The 21,976-nt window shown below is 34.4% G+C and overlaps 1 protein-coding gene across 1 annotated transcript in view; it reads left to right on the top strand.

The window, feature by feature from the left end:
• LOC129228011 (uncharacterized) overlaps window positions 1-21,976 on the top strand; it is an 85,272-nt gene that overhangs the window by 28,592 nt on the left and 34,704 nt on the right. Inside the window, exons 9-11 of the mRNA XM_054862639.1 lie at window positions 8,243-10,145; window positions 13,473-13,646; window positions 15,419-15,525. Of these exons, the coding sequence (XP_054718614.1) occupies window positions 8,243-10,145; window positions 13,473-13,646; window positions 15,419-15,525 (2,184 nt within the window). The remainder of the gene's footprint in view (window positions 1-8,242; window positions 10,146-13,472; window positions 13,647-15,418; window positions 15,526-21,976) is intronic.

Below are 21,976 nucleotides of genomic sequence, written 5' to 3' on the forward strand. Positions count from 1 at the left end.
TAACCGTTGGAAGTGTTCTTCTGCAATCGAGTTGCAGTTTTAACTTTATTTTAGCTTTTCTAATTTTGGTATTGTTCTGGGCGTCATAGCAAATAGGATATCTACTTTTCCTCTATCTCTTTTGGTAAGATTTACTAACACGTTTAACTGTTTCCAGCATGATACGCGCTTTTATTAACTACTAGCGGTTCCCGCGCGGCTTTGCTTGTAGTAGAATATTAAAAGGTCATTTGGTTCGCCTCTGAACATACAGTTAACGTCTACTATGAGTGTTTTTTTTAAATTTTTTTAAAAAAGATTTTTTGTTTGGTTTGAAAACTTAAGCATGCTTAACAGAAACCAGCAGAAGCGTTAGACATATTTTAAAAGAGAAAAGAAGTTTCCTTTCCTTACTAAAACGCAAAATAACACATTTTTCCAAAATTAAACACTACCGAAAGAACGTTGTAATAACAATATTTTAATAATTTACTAAACATAATTCCAGAGAAGCAAAGAAAATAAAAACAAACGACTTTTTCTCAACAGTTAAAATATTTGGATTTTTACCTTTTTCAATAAAAGAAAAGAATTTTGATCGCAAAAAATAACAATGTTTTTAAGTATGTTTAAAACAAAGTCAAAAAAAAAAAAAAAAAAGAAGAAAGTAATGAAACAAAGCAAATAAAAGACGTAACCATGGTAACGTACAAAAGTTAATTTCCGTTTCGAAAATAATTTCCATTTATATTAAATTTTGATTTTATTCTCGAACTTAGTCATTTAGAATCGTTTGGCATGCTGAAGGTAACCCTTGGAAATGAGTTTTCTTTAAACAATTCCTACAGCTCTTTTTATGCTCGTAGAAACTTCGAACAAACTTCTTCTTATGCAGAAATTATGTTTTTGAATGATCTAAAACTTAAAACTGTGAATGAATTATTTTCCTCCATTTTATTAAAATTGTGATAAATAGGCTTAAAATTGTGTGAGATAAAAAACAAAATCAAATTTTTGAAAAATCGTTTCGAGGTGCACGCCCCTATAGTACGAATTAATTTTGTGCTAAATTTTAAAAAAATCGGTCAAACGGTGTAGGTGCTATGCACGTAACAGAGATCCAGAGATCCCGACAGATGTCCAGAGTTCCAGACTTTCAGCTTCACTATTAGTATATATATATAACTAGCGCACGGCTTTGCCCGTAGTAGAAAATTAAAAGGTCATTTGGTTCGCCTGTATATTTACAAATAATGGATGATTTATTTCTCGCCAATTTGCTACGTTCATTTGCTCGCCCATATTATGGTAACTTGCTCGTACACGTTATGATAATTTGCTATATAAAATGTTCCTAAAATTGGAATAGAAAAAGAACAAAATAGAATTTTCGAAAAATCGCTTCTAGGTGCTCACCACAATGCTACGAACTAATTTTGTGCCAATATTCATGAAAATCGGCCGAGCGGTCAAGGTACTACACTCGTAACAGACATACAGAAATCCAGACATCTAGAAACAGACTTTCAGCTTCATTATTAGTAAAGAAGATAAAGAAGATGAAGATGTCTACATTACTTCATACTCAGTCACATTGTCATGGTCATTATTTTAAATTTTGAAAATATTTCAAGACATTAATATTTTTAATTGTAGTTATCCGTAATTGCCCCATCATTAGCAATTTTTTTAATGCAATTAAATTTGACTGATACTTTTTTTTTAAATAAGGAAAAAAAAATGGGATTTCAGAATTCACGCGAGCACTGTTATTAATTTAAATAGTGCCATAAAATTTATTCACAAAATGCACTCATATTTTTCTGAGAAACCTAGAGCAGAAAGAATAAATTATTTTCACTTTCTAAATGAGCTCCGAAAAGTTTAAAGCGTGAGTCCTAGCTGCTCCAACCGCCTAATTATATTCGATTAAATCTAAAGATTTAATTTAATCAAATTAAAATAAAAACGGCATTGCTTGTGAATTTGAAATCAGTAGTTTAGCAACTTACTCTTGAGCATTAAGTTCAGCGAATATTCCTAAACATTGGAACGCCTTTATGACGTCAAATTTTTATCGGCTATGTCACGAAAGTTAATGAAATCCCATTCGTTGTAAGAACTTGGAGCATGCCATTTTGACGCAAGAGATCATTACGTATGTTTTTGCACGAAAAATAGCAGCAAATGGTTTCATTAGTCTTTCGACAAATTCTTGCTATTGCTTTTTTTTTTGGTTAAGTCACGATCTGTGTATAATGGGTAAAACCAAGAACAGTAAAGGCTTCTTAGAGAGAAGTTTTGGGGCTCAAAATTCTACACTAATCAATATTTTATGATTAAAATTGAACTATTAATCAGTCTCCCCCCCCCTTTTTTTGCCCATAAAATGGGCCCGCAAGAAGGTTTACTGTAAAAGTAAAATTTTAGTTTAAAAATTTTTAAAAATAAATTAACTAATCATATTACAGTATAACTTCGATCTAAAGATACCCGTTTTAACAATTTCCTCAATTTAATGATACATTTCACTGTTTTGGATGACTATTAAATGTCTGTGCTCCTCGATATAACGATATCCTTGATTTAACGGTAACTTTTTACAGTCCCTTGACAATCGTTAAACCGAGGTCATACTGTAATACAGAAAATTAAAAAAACTTGAACATATGCTTATGAGATGGAGGAAGCTGAATGTCAATCTTTCCCTTAGTAATACTTTTCAAGACAATGGTCTGAGAGACATAAGTCAAAACGCCACACTTCCATATCTTTGTTTTGATTTGAACAATTTCTCATTCAATTTTGAACAATCCGAAAAAACGTAAATTCAGCGCATACGAAAAAACTGTTGAAACTGGCACTTTTGAACACAACAGCTAGGGGCACATGTGAACAGCTCCCATATTCTCTGCGTATCATTAATATTACGGTAGGGGTATTACAAGTGTTAAAACAATGTGTAAATATTTGTAAATATTATTTTTCAACAATCTTTTTGTAAATTTATTGTTAGTTATTATTATTCTTAAATATTCTTTTATTTATTTTCATTACTATTTTATTTTTTAAATTTGTTTTTAACTTAATAGTTGGACTTGAGTTTAGATATTAAATAAAAAGACAAAATGTTTGATTTAATTAAAAATTGAAGCTTAAAATAATTATGAAATTCCTTATCATATTCTGCATAAAACTTACACGCAATAAAAAAACAAGCATACACTTTACATACTTATACAATCTTCGTATTGTTTAGTCTGATAAGCCTTTTTCTTGTCGATCCTGAGATTAGAACATGCTACTAAACTTTAAAATTTGACAATGGGCTGAGTAAAATAATTCGGAAAAATATTTTCTTTTTCGACAAATACTGTACAATTTAAACTAACCCAAACAACTGACACTTGGTTGAAAGCCCTTCAATGTATACGCGTATAAGCTTCATGTTATAGAGTTTTCATGTGTGCCCTAGTCTTGTTCACAAGTGCTTTCTAAAGGGGCGTATGAAAACAACTGAAGACATTTTTAAAAATTTCATAAAGTAAAGAAATAAATAAATAAATATTTTTTTAATCTGAAAAAAATGCAGGACACAAAGAAAGAAATTTAGTTCGGAGGCAAGGACGGATCCAGAAAATATTCAAGGAGAGGGCGGTTGATTTCAGATATTTTAACTCTTTTATGAATTCTTAAACCTCCGCCATCTTTATTGTAGATTGTCTCAAATGAAGTTTTTTTTCGTATTTCCATTGCTAAAAAATTCCGCAGGAATGTATTGAACTCCATCCCTTTCGTTAACGTCATCAAAGGTATTCTATACTTGTTTTTTTTTTGGGGGGGGGGGGGGATTTCAATTGAAAAAACTTTCCGAGGGAGAGCCCACAAAACCCATCAAAGATCATTTAATAGAGTCAAAAATCGAGTTTTTAGAACTTCCCGAACAAAGTTTCGATCCCTATCACTAAATTGTTAAGAGATGTTCAACAATTGCATTTTCAGCAACAGTTGCATTTTCAAGACTACAATTTTGAAACAATCCCAAGGATGATCACTCTTTTTCGTAACATTATTGAAGATCATCTAAAATTATGGTTTTGGGACTTCAGTATCGAAAATATGCCGAGGGAGAGTTCCTTCGCCTTGGCTCAAGGAAGGGGCAATCACCCCATCGCCCCTCCCTTGTATCCGTCCTTGTTCTGAAGATATTTCTGCTCCGAGATATTGATATTTTTTGAGAAATAGGAAAATGTAAAAAAAAAAAAAAATGCTCCTCCTTTCCACTGTACTGTTATATTTTCAGCTTTCTACTGCTTTTCCAGTAAATATTTGCGCAGTTGCTTCTGTACAGAATGATCTCCTTTGTTCTCTAAGAGAATGATTTCGAATTCATTTTTCTTTCTGATACCTTTGTTTTTGTTCATGATAGGTACCAAAATGAATGAAAAGTCAAAAAATGAGCAAAATCTTTTAAGCCACGATTCCCAAAGTCCTTGAATCGCTCCAAAAGACTTCCTTTAAATGAATTATCCATGCACGAAATGCTCGATGATGTTTTCAGTTACGCTAGACTGGTTGTGAAAAGAAGAAATTTTTTTTCTAGAAAGTGAGCTCGGAGGAGAAATTTTTGTAAACGACTTGATGTTTCTTTGCCTTTCAGATGTATTATTTTTAGAACAGTCCGGAAGTAAGCGTGCCTACCTCCCTTTTATTTCCAACTTTATGTCAGTTATGGTTGATTTTGTTTTACACAGTTATTTTGAAGTCTTAAGAGTCATAGATAACGGTAAAACGCTATCCATATCGTAACAATGGTTCGACCTGGTGTCTATTGATGCGCATGTTCTGTATGTTCTTGCAGCGTGCTGTTCTCGCAGCAAATGTGTGTGCATGTTCTTGCAAATGTTTCAAGGAACTTTGAAAATGTTTTGCCGCAAAGCATCTGCGAGAACATGGGACAGAATCCTGCTGTGGCACGACATGAATGGTGTTCTACCGATGTGCATGTTTTCTTAGCATGTTCGGTATGTTCTCGCCGCACAAATGCATGTATATTCTTGCAATTTTTTTGCGGAATTTCGGAAATATTTTGCCGCAAGACATTTACGAGAACATGGCGCAGAATCCAGCTGTGTTTTTTTTGGATGGTATTCATGGATGGTCATATGGATGGTGTTCTACCGATGTGCATGTTCACGCAACAAGTTCTGTATGTTCTCGCAATGTGTTGCTCTCTCAGCACGTGTGTGTCAATGTTCTCGCAAATGTTTTGCCTCAAAACATCTGCGAGAACATGGAACAGATTTCTGCTGTGTTAAGGCATGAATGGTATTCTGCCAATTTTTATGACTCTTAAGACTTTAAGTTAACTGACTGTGTATAACAAATATTCAACCATAACTGATCTACCGTTGAACATACAGAGGGGTAACGCCCACATTCGGACCACGTTGTGCAGGAGCAACAGGAGCCAGTTTGAAATGTTCGGAAACAGCTGTTTGACGGTTAAAAGCGGGGAAAAAAGCTTCCAAAATTTTTGGAAACTTTTATTGGTTAACAGGTACTTCTTTGCAGAGAATGCTAAAAAGCTCAATTTTATAATTCAAATTAATTTTAAATTTTCTAAATTATCAAGGAATAACACCACTGAATGTTTAAATTTCGTCAATCAAAATATCGGGCGAAATGATAGACAGAGCACTTGAAAATTGACGTAGTCAAAATACTGTGTTGTACTCCGACAAAATACATTAAACTAAATTCTTTTTTGGGGAGGGAAGGTGTAAAAGGAACACAAATATAACTGGAATTGCAAAAGAGGCAACCAGCAACAATCTCTAAACTGAGCATAGTCTTTATGCGCCTATGAATCTCCGAAGAAGAACAGCATCCGCTTGAAACAAGCAATTCTTCAACACTTTTTGTACTCTTGGACGTACTAAGACAAATCTCAGAATCCTTGACATGCTAGGACTTCATGCCATCTCATACCATAAAAAACAAAGTTTTCGAAACTAATGTAGTAAAAATGGCAAAAGTGCTTTTATACCCGGTACCCCAGTCCGCTGTTAAGATCTCCTAAATAAACTTTTCCAAATTATTTCCTACGAAGCAGCCCTAAAATCTATGCAATAAATCCTTACATGGATAATAATTTTTTCTCACTTTTACATTAGTCAAATACAGTACAATGTCGGACAGTATTATCTGGACCAACTGAGAACAAAGGCAATCCGGATAAACAAAAATTAGGACAATTCGGGTAATAAATAATACATTCTTAAATAGGCAGACTTATCTTTTACTAGCGGTACCCACACGGCTTTGACTGAAGTAGAAAATTAAAAGGTCATTTGATTCGCCTGTATATTTACTAAAAATGGATGATGAATTTCTCGCCAATATGCTATGATCACTTGCTCGTCCATGTTACGGTTCCACGTTATGATAATTTGGTAGTTTACTCGTCCATGTTATAATAATTTGAACGGTAAAATGTTCTTAAAAGTGGAATAGAAAAAGAACAAAATCGAATTTTCGAAAAATCGCTTCGAGGTGCTCGCCCTCATGCTACGAACTAATTTTGCACCAAGTTTCATGAAAATCGGCCGAACGGTCTAGGTGCTATGCGCGTAACAAACATTCAGAGATCCAGAGAAACAGAGATCCAGATATATCCAGAGATACAGGCTTTCAGCTATATCATTAGTAAAGAAGACAACAGCAAAAGAGAGAGAAAAAAAAAAAAAAGACTTTGTAACAAAATTTCATAAGATTGTTGATCGGAAACACTTTATCATTTATAGTTTAGCTGCAGAGGCGTCGGACTGACGCTTCAAATACGCCATGTTAAATTACTATATTCTATTGGATGACCTATGAACAAGTTGGGTATTTAATTAAAAAAAAAAAAAAAAAAAGAAGCGAATATTTGGCTTTTACAGTTCCGTTCTTGTTATCATAATTTAGGATTATTATTTAAGTGAATACAATTTTTTTTGAACTCTACAAATTTCATCCGGATAAACCGGAGATCCAGATAATCTGGGACCGGATAAACGAGGTGCTATAGTAATTTAAATGTTTTAAATCTATATCCTTTGGTTTTTGATTTCTCGGCAAAAGCAAAGACCGTCAGCATCTTTCAGTGTAATCAATTTAACAACTAAATCATATCACTTTGATGCTCCTTTGTGAAGAATATACTATAGGAGAATGTGGGGCAACGTGAAATGGCTAAGATGAATGACCTTTTTCAAAACGAACAAATTGGAAATTTGTTTCAAAAATTAAAGTACAGAAAGAAAAAAACAATGTATTTTATAATGAAACATTTTCATTCAAACATTATTTTTATTTTTGGCAGTAATTTTGAGTCTTCAAAAAAAAAAAAAAAAAAAAAAAAAAAAAAAGAAAAAAAAAGTGGAAAACTTTCTTTTCTTTTTTTTATGGGGCAAAGTGAAAAATGAAATATTTTTCTTAGTGAAATATTTTCTATTTGATTATGAAAAGAATTTTTTGATCAAATGAATCTGTAGATAAAGTTTTGAATGAATAAATGAAAAGAAATAAATGGAACACTAAACGAATAATTAAATAAATTAATTGATTGATTAATGTATGAAGAAAAACAAATGAGTGAGTTAAAGTGTGAATGAATGAGAAGATAAGTGAATGGATGAATGAATAAATTAATTACTTAATGAAGTATTGTAAATGAATTACTTAATAAATGAATACGTAAGTGTTTTAGTAAATGATTGAGTGGATAAACGAAATAAGCTATTTCACTTTGCCTCGCATGTACTCGGCTTCCTGAGCAAAATATTTAAAATGCAATTAAGCTCAATATTAACTAAATAAGTATTGCACCGCATATTAGACGGTTTCAATTCGTATTTAAAATCTTAATAGCAAGAGCTTTATTATATTATAACTAGTCGACTCGTGCGGAACTCCGCACTGTGCTTCGAATCGTTTCATGTGGCATTTCGCTCTTTAAAAATTTCAAAGAAAGAACATTATGAAGAAGAATAAAAAAAAAAAGTTAACGAATTAAAGTAAACGCAAAAAAGAGGACATTCAATTTGAAGACATCAGCAACAAAACCTTGTTAAATCCAACGTTGTAGTAACGTGATCAGCGCTCACCTAATCCGGCCTGGTTAAATCAGGGCTCGTTACAAGCGAGTTCGACTGTATTAATTTTGCTGATATTGAAGTTGTTTAAATTCAATAATAATAAACGAATTTTTTTCTTTCAGCTACGCAATGAAATACTCACCTGCTGTTTTCCTGCTAACAATATTTCTGACCGGCCACTTCATTACCCGTATCCTTTGCCAGAGCAGAGTTCGTTACAGACCATCAACTGCTGAAAAATGTGATCGTCAAGGTAGATGTTCGTTGGGAGACGGCTATATTGAAGAAATAGATGAAAGTTATAAGAGTGATAAAGAAAGACCTAGCGAATTGACAAGGGATGGTTGGCCCTCAACAGGGGGCGGCAGACCTGGACTTGGAAGCGAGTACAGATCTGTTTCTGCAGATAGTTATGATTCTAAAGACTCCGAAAGAGGGCAAGATACGAAGCCTGTCAGTGAGGCAGATAGCCACGTTTCTAAACCTGTTGTTTCTGGTGGTAATAGAGATTACAATCCAAAACCAGTTGCTGACAGAGATAGTTCCTCTTTGAAACCTACCCTTAGCAGTAGTGGAAATAGAGATTACAATCCAAAACCAGTCGCTGACAGAGACACTTATAATCCTAAGCCTATAGTTAGTGATACTAGTGGTAGAGATTACAATCCGAAACCAGTTGCTGACAGAGACACTTTCAATCCGAAGCCTATAGCTAGTGATACTGATGGTAGAGATTACAAACCAAAACCAGTTGCTGACAGAGACACTTATAATCCTAAGCCTATAGTAAGCGATACTAGTGGTAGAGATTACAATCCAAAACCAGTTGCTGACAGAGACACTTACAATCCGAAGCCTATAGCTAGTGATACTGGCGGTAGAGACTACAATCCAAAACCTACTGAAGATAGAGATGAATATAACACGAATCCCAAAATAGTGAGTGGTAGTGGAGGAGCTGAAGGAAGTAGGAACTATAGTCCTGATAGAGATAGTTATGGTTCCAAACCTGTTATTAGGGGTGACACAAGGGGAAGTTACGAGAGTAAACCAATTGTTGATGTTGGCAGAGAAGATGGAGGATCCTACAGTGGAAGACCTACCGCTGACAGAAGAGACTACGATACAAAGCCAGCTGTTGACAGAGGTGATTATGATACAAAACATCTGACCAGTGGTGGAACTAGGGGGGGATATCACAGTAAACCAGTAGCCGATAGAGAACCTGTTGCAGCAGGAGGCTATAATAGGAAACCAAATGGGGACAGTGGAAACTACGATTCTAAACCAGCTGCTGTTAGGGGTGATTATGATACGAGACCTGTAAGTAGTGGCGGATCAAATGGAGGTTACAACAGCAAGCCAGTCGCTGATAGGGAAGTTTATGATGTGAAACCTGTAATAATAAGTGGAGGAAGTGGTTATAACAGAAAACCTTCATCAGATCGTGATGACTACAATACAAAACCAAGTAGAGGAAACATAGAAGAGTATTTTCCAAAACCACCGGTCGATGAAGATTATAGACCTCCTACAAGGGGTGGAAATCGTGGAAGCAACAGAAGGCCATCAGTAAGCAGAGACGATTACGACCCAGTCCCAATAAGCCGGGATAACATCCGGAGACCTATTCCCAAACCTGGGAGAGAAGGTGGAAGGGACAGCAGTCGTTACAAGCCTAGGCCATCTAGTGATAGAGACGAATATTATCCAATACCTGAACATGGAAGCAGATATCCATCAGCTGATGACTACATTCCTAAACCAGTTGGTGGTGACACTGATCGGTATCGTCGGCCAGATAGAGGAGAAGATTTAGGTGGATATTACGACACAAAGGATTATGATGACTACGAAGGATATGATGTAAAAGAGGATGATTACGATCGCGGGATATCTGCAGTAAAGGATGGCAAGTGCATTTGTGTTCCTTACTACCAGTGTTCTGGGGGACGGATCGTTACGGATGGCGGAGGCATTATTGACGCTCGTAAGCGTCCAGAACCTCATACGGAGCCGCAAGCAGTAAGTGAATTTTTAATGTTATTTAACCATTGCTTCCTGTTTAAATATTTGTACAGTGATCCCAGAAATATATTAATTACGGAAGCATAAACTACAATACACTAAATGAAAATACCCGTAAATTTAACGATTTTAAGCTGGATACTGAGTTGATTGCTCAAAGCTGTGAAATAAATAGTATGTTTCATTTTTAAAAAAGGTGCCAAGTCAGACAGTCACCAGTTTTTGCTTTTCTACAGAAGTACACCATTACGTTTTACAGTTTTACATAACCAGTCTACCAGTTCAAAACTTTATTTTTTATATACTTTTTTATATCAGTTGTTGTCACCCTAGAAAGCACCCTACCCCCTAGGTGGGCGTAGAAAAGTTTCAAAGGAGGTGTAAATACAAAAAGTAGTAAAGTAAAACGTTAAAACTAACTATAACTAACTAAATATTAACGTGTCAATGCTTTCGACATAATCGGCTCTTTTGAGGTTTTTGATGTTAATTTTATTGAATCTGGATTTTTACCATTAGCATTCATAAACTCAAATGACGTTGAAAGTGATTTGAGTTGTGCCTCCTCACAGCCGGAATCTATGATTTTCAATAAAGTGGTAAAGTAAAACGTTAAAACTAACAATAACTAAATATTAACGTGTCAATGCTTTCGACATTATCGGCTCTTTTGAGGATTCTAATGTTATTTTTATTAAATCTGGATTTTCACCATTAGCATTCATGAACTCAAAATGTCGAGTTTTACTTTGAAAGTGACCCGAGTTGTGTCAACTGGGACAGGACATGTGTGACTTGTAAGGGGCAAACTGCTGGTGTGAATGGCGGAGTAACATCTCCGATTCTCCGAAACTCGACAAAGCATTTTCGAGAACAAGCCGCACAATTCGGATGTGTTACGATATAGATGGTGTTCTGCCGAAATTTATGCCTTGGTAAATTCGTATAGCAAACATTGAATCAAAACGAACATGATGTTGAAAATGACTGGGAAGGCGCGCCCTTTCTGGACCACTCTATATAGCAAATAGGAATCTTTATTGTTGATCTCTTCAGCATCTGGTGAATGTCTATGAAGTTTTATCGAAACTTTTTTATTAAAACATCTTACGTAGGATAATGAATTTCTTTATAACTAATCCCTCATAGGTTCATTAGAGCAGTGGTGCCCAACCTGCAGTCCGCGGGCCACATCCGGCCAGTGAAGTTGATCCGCACGGCTCGTAGCTTGGGTCAATGTCTCAAATCGAAAGGAACGATTAGTAACAATATCAAGTTTGGTGCCAAATATTCAGAAATCGATTTCTGGAAAGCATGCATTCAATAAAATAAGTTTCAAGTAATTGATAACCACAATTATGGTTTGTAATTTTCTTTCCTTTTCCATGTTTTCTTACGTTATTTAGAAAAGAATGGAGCATTTTGAAATTTTTTATGCGTTCTGACACGTGAGAATAATTTTAATATGCTTAACAATTCTCTTTTGATTGCTGCCTATTTAGAATTTTTTCATTATTACACTATCGTATGGTTTCTGGGTAAGTAATTTAACAGGGATTTTTGCCATTTTTGGAATATTTTTACAGAAATTATTCTCAGAGTCAATTTTATTCTATCGATAGGAGTTTCATAGACAATAGGAAGGTTCTGGATTCAAATTTTTTCGTTGCGGACCCTATCTCAGAAATTAATAATCATGTGTCACACTATTTTCATCGAATTTGACAAAATGGTTTCGTGAACAATGTCCCAATTAAAATTTTCGTCAAATAGAGTAAACTTTTGGTAAAATTTCCAAAAATTTTCTGGAGATATGAGCATGAGTTTTTGACCTAGCGGTGAATCAATTGTCGAAATGACGAAATTTGTCCAATGATTGAAGAATCCTCGGTAGTGAGCGATTCATTTCTGAAAGTGAAAAAACTTATAGAAAGAAGATTTGATCGTTTCGAAACATGCACCTTGATCACTGAGCTTCTTGATAGATTCTTTTTTGGCTGTTATCTGTTCGACATGCAGATGTGTTGGACTTTTATTGATAAATATATCAGAAATAATTTTTCCTTCAGAACAACCTGGAATTGGACTTCGTCCTTGACTATGATTGTTGCAAATATGTGTGGCGCTATTTTGCCTGTAATCAGTGGCGGCGATTGGAGGAGGGGCAGGAAGGGCAACTCCCCCCCCCCCACTTTTTATGATTCATTTATTACTTTTATTTTTAAATTTAGGAATCAAAACTAGAAATTAAAAAATGAGCAGAAATGTCAAAATTTTCAGAACGTAATTATTTGTTTTACTTTGCATATCTGTTTACGAAACACTATTTAGCAAAAAAAGTAACTTTTAGTTTGTGTATTTATTGTTTAGATATTATTAAACCAATTGTTTCACTTAGAAACAAGCCATACTTGTTCGATGAAATTATTTCCAAGTGTTAGTGACATCTCAAAACACTTTGGGATAAATAATATAAGCCTAATTCATGTCTTGGTGTTTCTTCGGGGAAAGTTATTGTGCACTTAATTCATCAAAATCTTAATTAAAACGTGAGTTAAGTCAGTAGATTTACATCAATTACCACTCACCTGCTCTTAAAACCAGGCGTAGCAAAATTTTGTACTCGTTGTTCTCTCTCTTTTTTTGTTGCTGCTAAAAGTTCTATGGCTTTTAGCCGTCCCCCCCCCCCTTTTTAGTCCCAAATGCCGCCTCAGCCCGTAATCTTCGTGGCATTGTTGCCTTCCTGATATCGGTGAAATCGAAGCGAACAACAAATCTTTCTTGGTCGCAAACGCCACTTCCTTTTATTCCTTGAAGATTCCTTTCATGGTGTAAAAGAAAGTTGCATTTTGAGAATGACACACAGGATAGACATTACGTATGCCCGAAAATGGAAGCGATGACGAAATTAGGAGTTCAAAATGATATTCATGAAGATACAAAAAACTTCTCTGAAGTGATCAAATTTCTTCAACGAAAGGTGGTAAGGGGAAGTGGTCCTTTAGTATATAGGTTGTGCAAAGTGATGAAAACAATATAATTACTGAAGATGAATATTTCAAATAATAAAAGTAATGAAGTTCACTTTATCCTGAAAAATATATATGAAGGCACAGGCAAAAATATATATAAAGGATTTTTACTGATAACCAGCAAAACACTGAGAATTAAGCGATTTCTGAACTAGGAAATCTTGTTTCAAAGATGTTTAAAAGAATTAATTTTGTCATTTAAACAACTCAATTAAGAGATAATTAAATTAATTATTAATAGATTAAATTATTATTGTTATTTTGGAATTTCAAATAGTATTAATTATTTTAGGACGGCAAGCTACCATCTTGCGGCCCATTCCATGTATGCTGCAATACACCGGAAACCTCTACAATGGTGCCCTATCAGCACAGATGTGGCGTTCGTAACCCATTTGGCGTCAACAGTCGTATATTGGCTCCTTCCAATAAAGGAGAAGCTGATTTTGGCGAATGGCCGTGGCAAGTGAGTTGCTTTTTAATTTTTTACATAGAAAACATAATAAATACGTAAGAAACTGCTACAAATTTGAAGACAGTATGAGTACATGCAATGGCGTAGAAACATAATTCGGGCTTGTTAATTTGTATTCAGTTAAACCTGTGTTAGCTGACCTCCTGCGGTGCAGTACATTAGTGATCACCTTATTTAGGTTGATATGACCATCCAGGACTAATTCTGCACCTGGCAATAGTGGTCAATTTAAACAGGTACAGTAGCCGCCGTTTATATGAATCACATTTGTTCTAAACAGTTTTGACTCCATAAAGCTGGATTTTTATTCTGTTTTCGACAATTTGATTCGTTAAAGCGGCTGATTCAATTAACCACTGATTCAATTAACCGGCGACCACTGTATTCAAATATACAGGTTTCGCTGTAACACAGGGTTGGGCATATAAACCTTCCGTGTTTGGAGAGGGTGCTGTATAGGTTGTGGTGGTTATGCGGTGGTCGAAGCAGTATCGCTATGTAGCAATATACGTGCTACTTGCGGATGAAAGCAAGTTTCTGGCTATTATAGCTTTGCAAGGAATGCCGGCAAATAAGCTGTTTGCATTTGCTTGCAATTCTGCCTAAGCTTCGATCATATTTTCGTCGGGAGGTTTCCTGGTAAGTCAGGAAGGTTCCAAACCATTAATACAATCATATCTAGGTTTTCACAAAGATTTTCTGATTTATTCCAGAAACGTGACTAGGCATTATATTGGTAAGAATTCTAAATTTCTCAGGAAAATTCCAGGTTAGTGTGAGGAAGGTTACTGACTTTTAGTGAGAAACTTTCCTGTTTTTTGCCAGATATGTTACCAGCAGAAAAGTGAGAAACATAATGTCAATTATTTTCCAGGAACTTTACGAATTTTTTTAGTGCTTTTAACTAGGTGTGCGTCATTGATGAATGAACAGATCAAAAAGACCCACTCCTTAAAATGAACGACCGTACTTTTGAGCGATGATATTTATTTCATATACTTCTGTCTCACTTAATTTCTTAATTGATTACTATTTTTTAAATTTTTGATATTACTTAAATTTTACACATTCAAATTAATTTTTTTGCTTCATTTTCCATCAAAATGTTTAACGGTATTCTGCGATTTTTTGCTTATCTAGTTTCCAAAGATCAATTTTACGATTTGTTTGACGTCATATCCACTTCATTTATTTATTTTTATTTTTGAAAAATAAAATTTAACTTTGTAATTTTGCAACATGCAGGAATCGAACCCACGACTTTTGAAATAACATGTCTTACTGCTCGGCTACCGAGAAAACACTTACAAAATAAACTATAATTGCTTAAAATTTCTAAAACTAAATAAAATATTTCTTGATAAAGTTTTTAATGGTATACTCTTTAAGCGTTAGTTTTCGTCGCTTTTTCTTTAAAGAATATGAGTAAAAACCAATGAAACATTTTCAATGTATGTGAGTAAGTCTCGTAGAGATATGATGTGCAACTTTTTTGAATTAACGAAGACATTCAAATGAACGAATTCAGTTGTACGGATCCAAAACATGAACGATTCTCTGATGAACGGATCATTAAAAAGAACGACATCACTCGACTCTGCTTATAACTCTGTATTTTAATAACAACTTTTCATCTAAATTATGACACGACTTTACGAATTATATTCTCATGTCTGAAAATTAATAATGTTGAAACTTTTCGAAACATGTAAAAATCTTTTCCGTACCTTTTAAAAGATGATTTGATTGCAGTTTTCTTCCAGGCGGCAGTATTGAAAGCGGAAGGAAAAGTCAACATATTCCAGTGTGGTGGGGTCCTGATTGACAAATACCATGTGATCACAGTTGCTCACTGCGTTTTCCACCTGTAGTAAGTACAAGAACTAATATCAAAAATTTTGAAAAATATCGCTTCAACTAAATCATATTTAAGAACAGCGGTGCCTAAACTTTTTTAGCCGAGGTCCGCACCCAGGAGAGACCGGGGCCGACGCACGCTCTAACGCCCTCGGTGCCCTCAAACCTGTACCACATTGTTTCTTTTCTTCTTTTTGACTGTCTTAAAACAGTGCGACTTTGTTTTATTTATTAATTTTTTTAATACGCCCTCTAACCAGTATGCCTGCTGTTGTTATTGCGCTCTCGAACTTTTTTTTTTAATTTCATTTTCGCCCTCAAACCAGTGCGATTTTGGGTTTTTTTTTTTTAAATTCTTTCTTTCAATTTTTTTGCGCTTTTAAAACCTGTGCGCCCTCGTTTATTTTCTTTCTTTTTTCTTTGTGCTACCACACCTAAGCGTCTTCGGTTTTTGTTTGAATCCTCGAACCTGTGAGCTTTCCTTCTTTTTCTTTTTTTTTCCCCACCCTCGAACCATTTTTTTTTTTTTTTTTTTTTTTTTTTTTGTAGGGGATCAAATCTGCCACTGGCCGCATCTCATATTAAAAATATTCGAAAGGATCAGAACACATATAAAATTTAACTGTAGAAAAATCTGACTCTATTAATTCTGTTCGAACTTAGAACAAGTAAAAAATGAATAATAAAACCAATTCCTACTTTTATATCCTGCTAAAAATTTTATATACGCGACATTTTTTCTCTCATATAAAAAAATAATTAGTTAAATTTAATTAATGAATTAATACTTGAGAAAACTGTATCAACATCAAGATGGATGAATAAAAAGTATTTTATTAACGATTGAAAATTTTAACAAGATGTATAATTACATAACGGGAGAGTGTGAACTAATAGTATTAATTGAAAAAAATATTGCTATATACTGGTTATCGTCATAGACAGTTTGAACATTTATGCACCCCCTCCCCCCCCCCACTTGAATATCCAGAGCATATAATATATTGAGTTTTTTTCTCTCAAGAAAATCGAACTTGAGAAAAGTACTTTAAAATTTTAGATATACAAGATAATAATAATAATAATTTTATAACAGGTAACAGCCTTTTAGCAATTTTATGCTTTTATAATTAAAAGTGAAAGCGTATAACACATATTAGGGAAGAGCATTTTCGTTATTATCAGCATTTGGAAAATTTTTTGCTACATAAATTTTTTCATCATCAACATGAATGATACCTTTCAGATATTTTCGTTTACTGTACTTTTTATCAATGTAATTTCAATAATGCTATTTTATTTTGAACGCGTGGCTGCTGTTGACAAAGAAATTTTAAATTTTTCGTCAGAATCAACTTTTTATTTCTCATAAATTGAATACCATCGCAGTTAGCGTTTCCACAATTATTGTGAATTTTCTGAGCATTGAGGTTTTCATCTTTTAACTCCTATTCTGGCCGTAGTTCTTAAAAGAAAAAAAAAAGCTTTGATGATTAAATAAATCAGTTATTAACCTACTTTCCCGTAAAATTAAGAAACAAAAAAACCACGAAAAAAGGCTTAATACATCTTGAAAATGTTGCTAAAGAAAACAAATTGAATAAATATTGCAAAGCAGGTTTATGGGATAGGGAAAATGCGTGTCTGTCGGTCGGTCTGTCCCCCCGCCCCCCAAAAATTCTGAGTGAATAGACCGATTCGAACAATTTTTTTTGTTCAAAAGATCTCGGTGAGGATACCTCATTTCCATTCTTCATTTTTTGCTTTGAACAATTTTTCGTTCAATTTTGAACAGTTCAAAAAAACTTAACGTTAGCGCCTACAGGGAAATTTAAAACAAATATAGATTCCAAACTCAAAAATGAGCTTTAAACTAATGCTTCAACCAAACTTAGTTGGAAAAAGCTCTTAATGAAGAACCTGTAGAGAAAATATCTTTTTGATTTGAATAGTGCTCTTTATTGAAACGAATTACAAATTGTACCCTTCATAAAACATGATGTATTTAAGTTTGAAAGATAAAAAGCAATAGTGCTAATGAACAGAAAATTTTCCACTGCAATAGTTATATATAACTAGAACAAAAAGCGTCCAAAAATATTTTCTTGCTTCTGCTATGCAGGGGCTCACATAATCTCAATTTCAGTGAGAGGTAAATTTGCCAAATGAAATTCCAATTTTTCCGAACGATAAAGTATGAGCATGCACACATGCAATACGTACATACATAATATCTGATGAGAATTAGCAGTCAAGGGCGCCCTGAAGTTAAATTTTTGGGAGGGAGGAAACTTTCAATTTGCCGAATAGAACTCAAAATTTGGCCGAATTTCGATAATTTTGCCGAATCAACAGTCAAAGTTTGCTGAATGAGGAAATTTTCTGAAGGTCACAATGGCCTCCCGTGACTTGCCATCGGGGAGCCCCAGGGAACATTAGGCATCTTTAAACAAGTTAAAAATTTAAAAAGATAGAAAAAAAAATAATGCTGCAATATTTTCTCCAAATTTGTTGAAAAGGAAAATATTTTGGTAGGTCAAGGTGACTTCTCGTGACCCCTAATTGGGTGGCACAAGTGCCGCGGATAATAAAAATCGCGCATAAACCGCAAAAAGGCTAAAATGAGTTACAAATATCCAATAAAGGGAAAAGAGAGACATTTTTTGAAGAAAGTAAAAAATGTCCTTCTTCAAACACGTAGCTGTATTGATGCGTAATACTTTCTTCAAAGACTGAAAATATTTACAGTACAGTAAAAATATTTTGTAATTTTTCACAACAGAACTTAACAACAATAAAGAACAAGCGTGTGTACGCCGAAGAAAGCACAATAAATAAATAAAATAAAAGCAACCGAGTTTATTTAGAACTAGTGGCACCTGCACGGCTTTGCCCGTAGTAGAAAATTAAAAGGTCTTTTGGTTCGCCTGTATATTTACAAATAATGTATGATAAATTTCTCGCTAATTGGCTTGCCCATGTTACGGTTCCACGTTATAACAACTTCGTAATTTACTCGTCCATTTTATGATAATTTTGCTAGGGAAAATGTTCTTAAAATCGGAATCGAAAAAAAAATCGAATTTTCGAAAAATCGCTTCGAGGTGCACGCTCTCATGCTACAAACTAATTCTGTGCCAAATTTCATGAAAATCGGCCGAACGGTCTAGGCGCTATGCGTGTCACAGAGAACCTGACAGACAAAGATCCTGACAGACAGAGATCCGGACAGAGAGACTTTCAGCTTTATTATTAGTAAATAAAGATGTTTCGACAAGAACACAGTCATCGGTATTTGCTTTTTACTGCAAAAATACATGTTCTTGATTGTTTAATGACTTCCGAATAATCCGCTCGTGGATAATCGGGAGTTTAGTTCCAGATTTCAGAAAAAAAAAAAAAAAATCTGGTGGCTGTGAAAGTTTATTCACTAAATAAATTACTTATTGATATATTCATATTCAAGGTTACCCAATGGAACATCTAAAGCACCTATAAAGTATCATTTAGGGAATTACGAACATTCATTGCAGCACCAATATCAGTACCTAATCTTCTTCATAAAAAAAACTAAAATTTTCTTTTTCAAAGATGACTTATTGTGTTTTATTCCTGCTATTTAAGAAATGGACTCGACCACTGTAAACGTTTTTCATCTCCCGAGAATTATTAATGCATTCCTATTCAAGGTCGATGGGGCATCTCCAAATTTTAGCACGCGATTCTCAACCACAGAACTAGCAGTGAGAAATAAATCATTAACCAATGAAACATGGCAGCTTATAACCGCAAAACGCAATTACCGTCCCTTGATTGTTTAATCATACAGTGCAGGAAATTTCAATTAGTTGTATGGTGTCTTTTATTTCCTCGCTTGCACTTGCGTCACTAATATTCAAAAATATTTTGTTTCAATATTATATATGCTTTTATTAATGTGCGATGAAACTGACAAGCAGATGAATGCTGGCATAAAACTGATAATTTTCATTTTTTATACGTAAAAACTAATCAACAGAACATAAAATTTATATTTTTAAAGTAAAGTTTTTAAACATTAGGGGACTCCGCTTCCTGCTCGCTGCCGCTCACCAACCCCAGAAGATTGCTTCGCAATTTTGTTTGGTCCAAAGATTTAAAGCCGCCAATTACGAAGAATCAGATTAAAACAAGCATTACGATTGGAACAAAATGAAAATTTCCCCCGCTCCTCATATAGAAAATATAATTTAAATAAGGGGTTCCTTTTAGTTAGAACAAAAGTAAACTCCCGTTTCCACCCGAAAACAAAAACAACTTGATGAAAATACGCAAAAAGAATTAATTTAAAAAAATAAATAAAATGAAACACTTTGAAGAGCATTATTTGCCTGGGTTGAGGACTAACTTGTAACCAACTTAACACAGCTAAGATCAGGGCCAAGGGGTTCCCAAGCATAGCAAAACGGCAGTTTTGTAAGCTTGAAGAGTAGTTTTCAAATTTATTGTCTGAAGTAGCATTTTGAGCTTTAGTTCCTTGCTTGAATTGAGTTTAGCCTAGAACTTTTACGGAAATAGCTGATTTAAATGAGCCGGGAATAACAATGATTGCCAATGAATAATTCGCAACTCCAATAAAGGGGGCGCTGCAGCCACTGACTAATGCCGGATGAAAAAGGTAAAACAAACCGATGCCGTAACTTTTGCTTTGAAGCTTAATGAATGACAGTAATGTTTCATCGTGTTTGTGGGAAACTTTCTTTTCTATTCCTCTGAAATTACATTACACCACAAACTGTCTGAAGCCTGTAATTTTCCCCAAAGAAAAGACGTGGAACGGAATGTTTTACCTTTTTCTTTAGTATTGTTAATCACCACAAGGTAGCGTATTCGAGCTCTGGAGTTGCGAATAACAGCGAGGAAAATGTGAAGACCTGTCGCGTGACAGTGAAAAAAGGTGACCGGTCGTAGTGGAACTTTTCTGGTCATTCAGAGATATTTTTGGAAGTTATTTCCTTTTAAACTAACTCCGGAGTGTATGAAATCAAAAACTACTGCATATCTCTAATAATAAGAAAACCTGACCTTCTCTGAGCTCTTTTATGTTAGGGTTGAAAGAGAAGTGAAGAAGGCACCAATAACCGTCATGAGTGAAGTAAACTAAACTTTCTCCTCCGGATCTTAACATATGGAAACTCATCTAAAATCGGTTCATCTAAAAAAAAAAAAAAAACTTACATAAAAACAAAAATTAGCTCTTTGTTCTAGAGGGGGGGGGGGGGGAATGGACGGACTACTGGTTAGTCTATTTAGGTTCATCATTTAGGAAGGTCAGAGCGATCAATAACCTCATTTGTCTTTGAAAAAAATAATGTATTGAAATGTAAGTGGGAGTAGTTAATTCTTTTTTTCGGTATAATACACATTGAGTGTATATACCCTTTGCCATCCTACTCCTGAAAAAATCGAAAGAACGAAATGTCAATACATATCATGCGTAGAGATCATAGGTACCCATTTAGGGAAGAGAGTGGGGGCTCAAGCCCCCTTTAGAAATTAGAGCTTTCTTGCTTTTTTTCTTTGCAAAAATATAAAAATATTTCTTCTCCAGCCATTAATGAATAAGTTACAAAAATGTCAAATTTTAATAACTCTAATCTGTACTGAAATCGATTTCTATGGCGAAAATATCCTGCTAAATCATGGAGAAAATATCTGAGCCCCCCCCCCCTTAAAATTTTGCATTTCGGCGCCCATTGTAGAGATACAAAATGAGCATGCACTATTTAAAAAACACGGAAGCACACAATATATATTTTTTCCTTTTCATATTGCCTAGTCTGTTGTATTTAAAACACTATTACTCTAGTAATCCCCCTCTCTCTAAAAAAAATATTGTCCAGAATGCGTTTACTATATTGCCCTGGGCAGGTAAAGGTTGCAAATTTTTCATTTTTCATTTTTATCATCCGTGATCCGTTGTACGTTAGCTTTGTTGTCGAAAAACATGTCTGAGTCCAACATTCCCCTGTTGCTGATATTTGTATCCAAAACGAGTTTCTTCAAATATCTCGAAAACTTTTGACACAACATTTTGGCGATATGGGGGAAAAAAAAAATGCACTCCTAGCATATTTTTGTTATGCTATTATTTGGACCTTAAAGGTTTAAGTTGCAGCAATAACTACATTGAGTTGGCGAAAAAGTAAAAATGACAAGCTTCGCACTCTTTATTGATACCCTACTTTCGCCAATTTTTAATTGAAATTAATTTTTTGAGGAGTTGTTATTTCTGACCAATGGCTGCTGAAAAAAGTAAAACCAAGACCACCCACTTACGTAGGATGTGGCTTGTCCAATGAGACATCTGCCTTGACCGCACAAAATTAAAATGTTTCACCTCTTTGGCTAATTTTTTAAATTCCAAGGTGACTTATTCAAGCACTAGAACCAATGACGCACTTGCAAATTGCGTTCTTCAATTT

This window comes from Uloborus diversus, chromosome 8 (genome assembly GCF_026930045.1).
Source record: "Uloborus diversus isolate 005 chromosome 8, Udiv.v.3.1, whole genome shotgun sequence".
NCBI lineage: Eukaryota > Metazoa > Arthropoda > Arachnida > Araneae > Uloboridae > Uloborus > Uloborus diversus.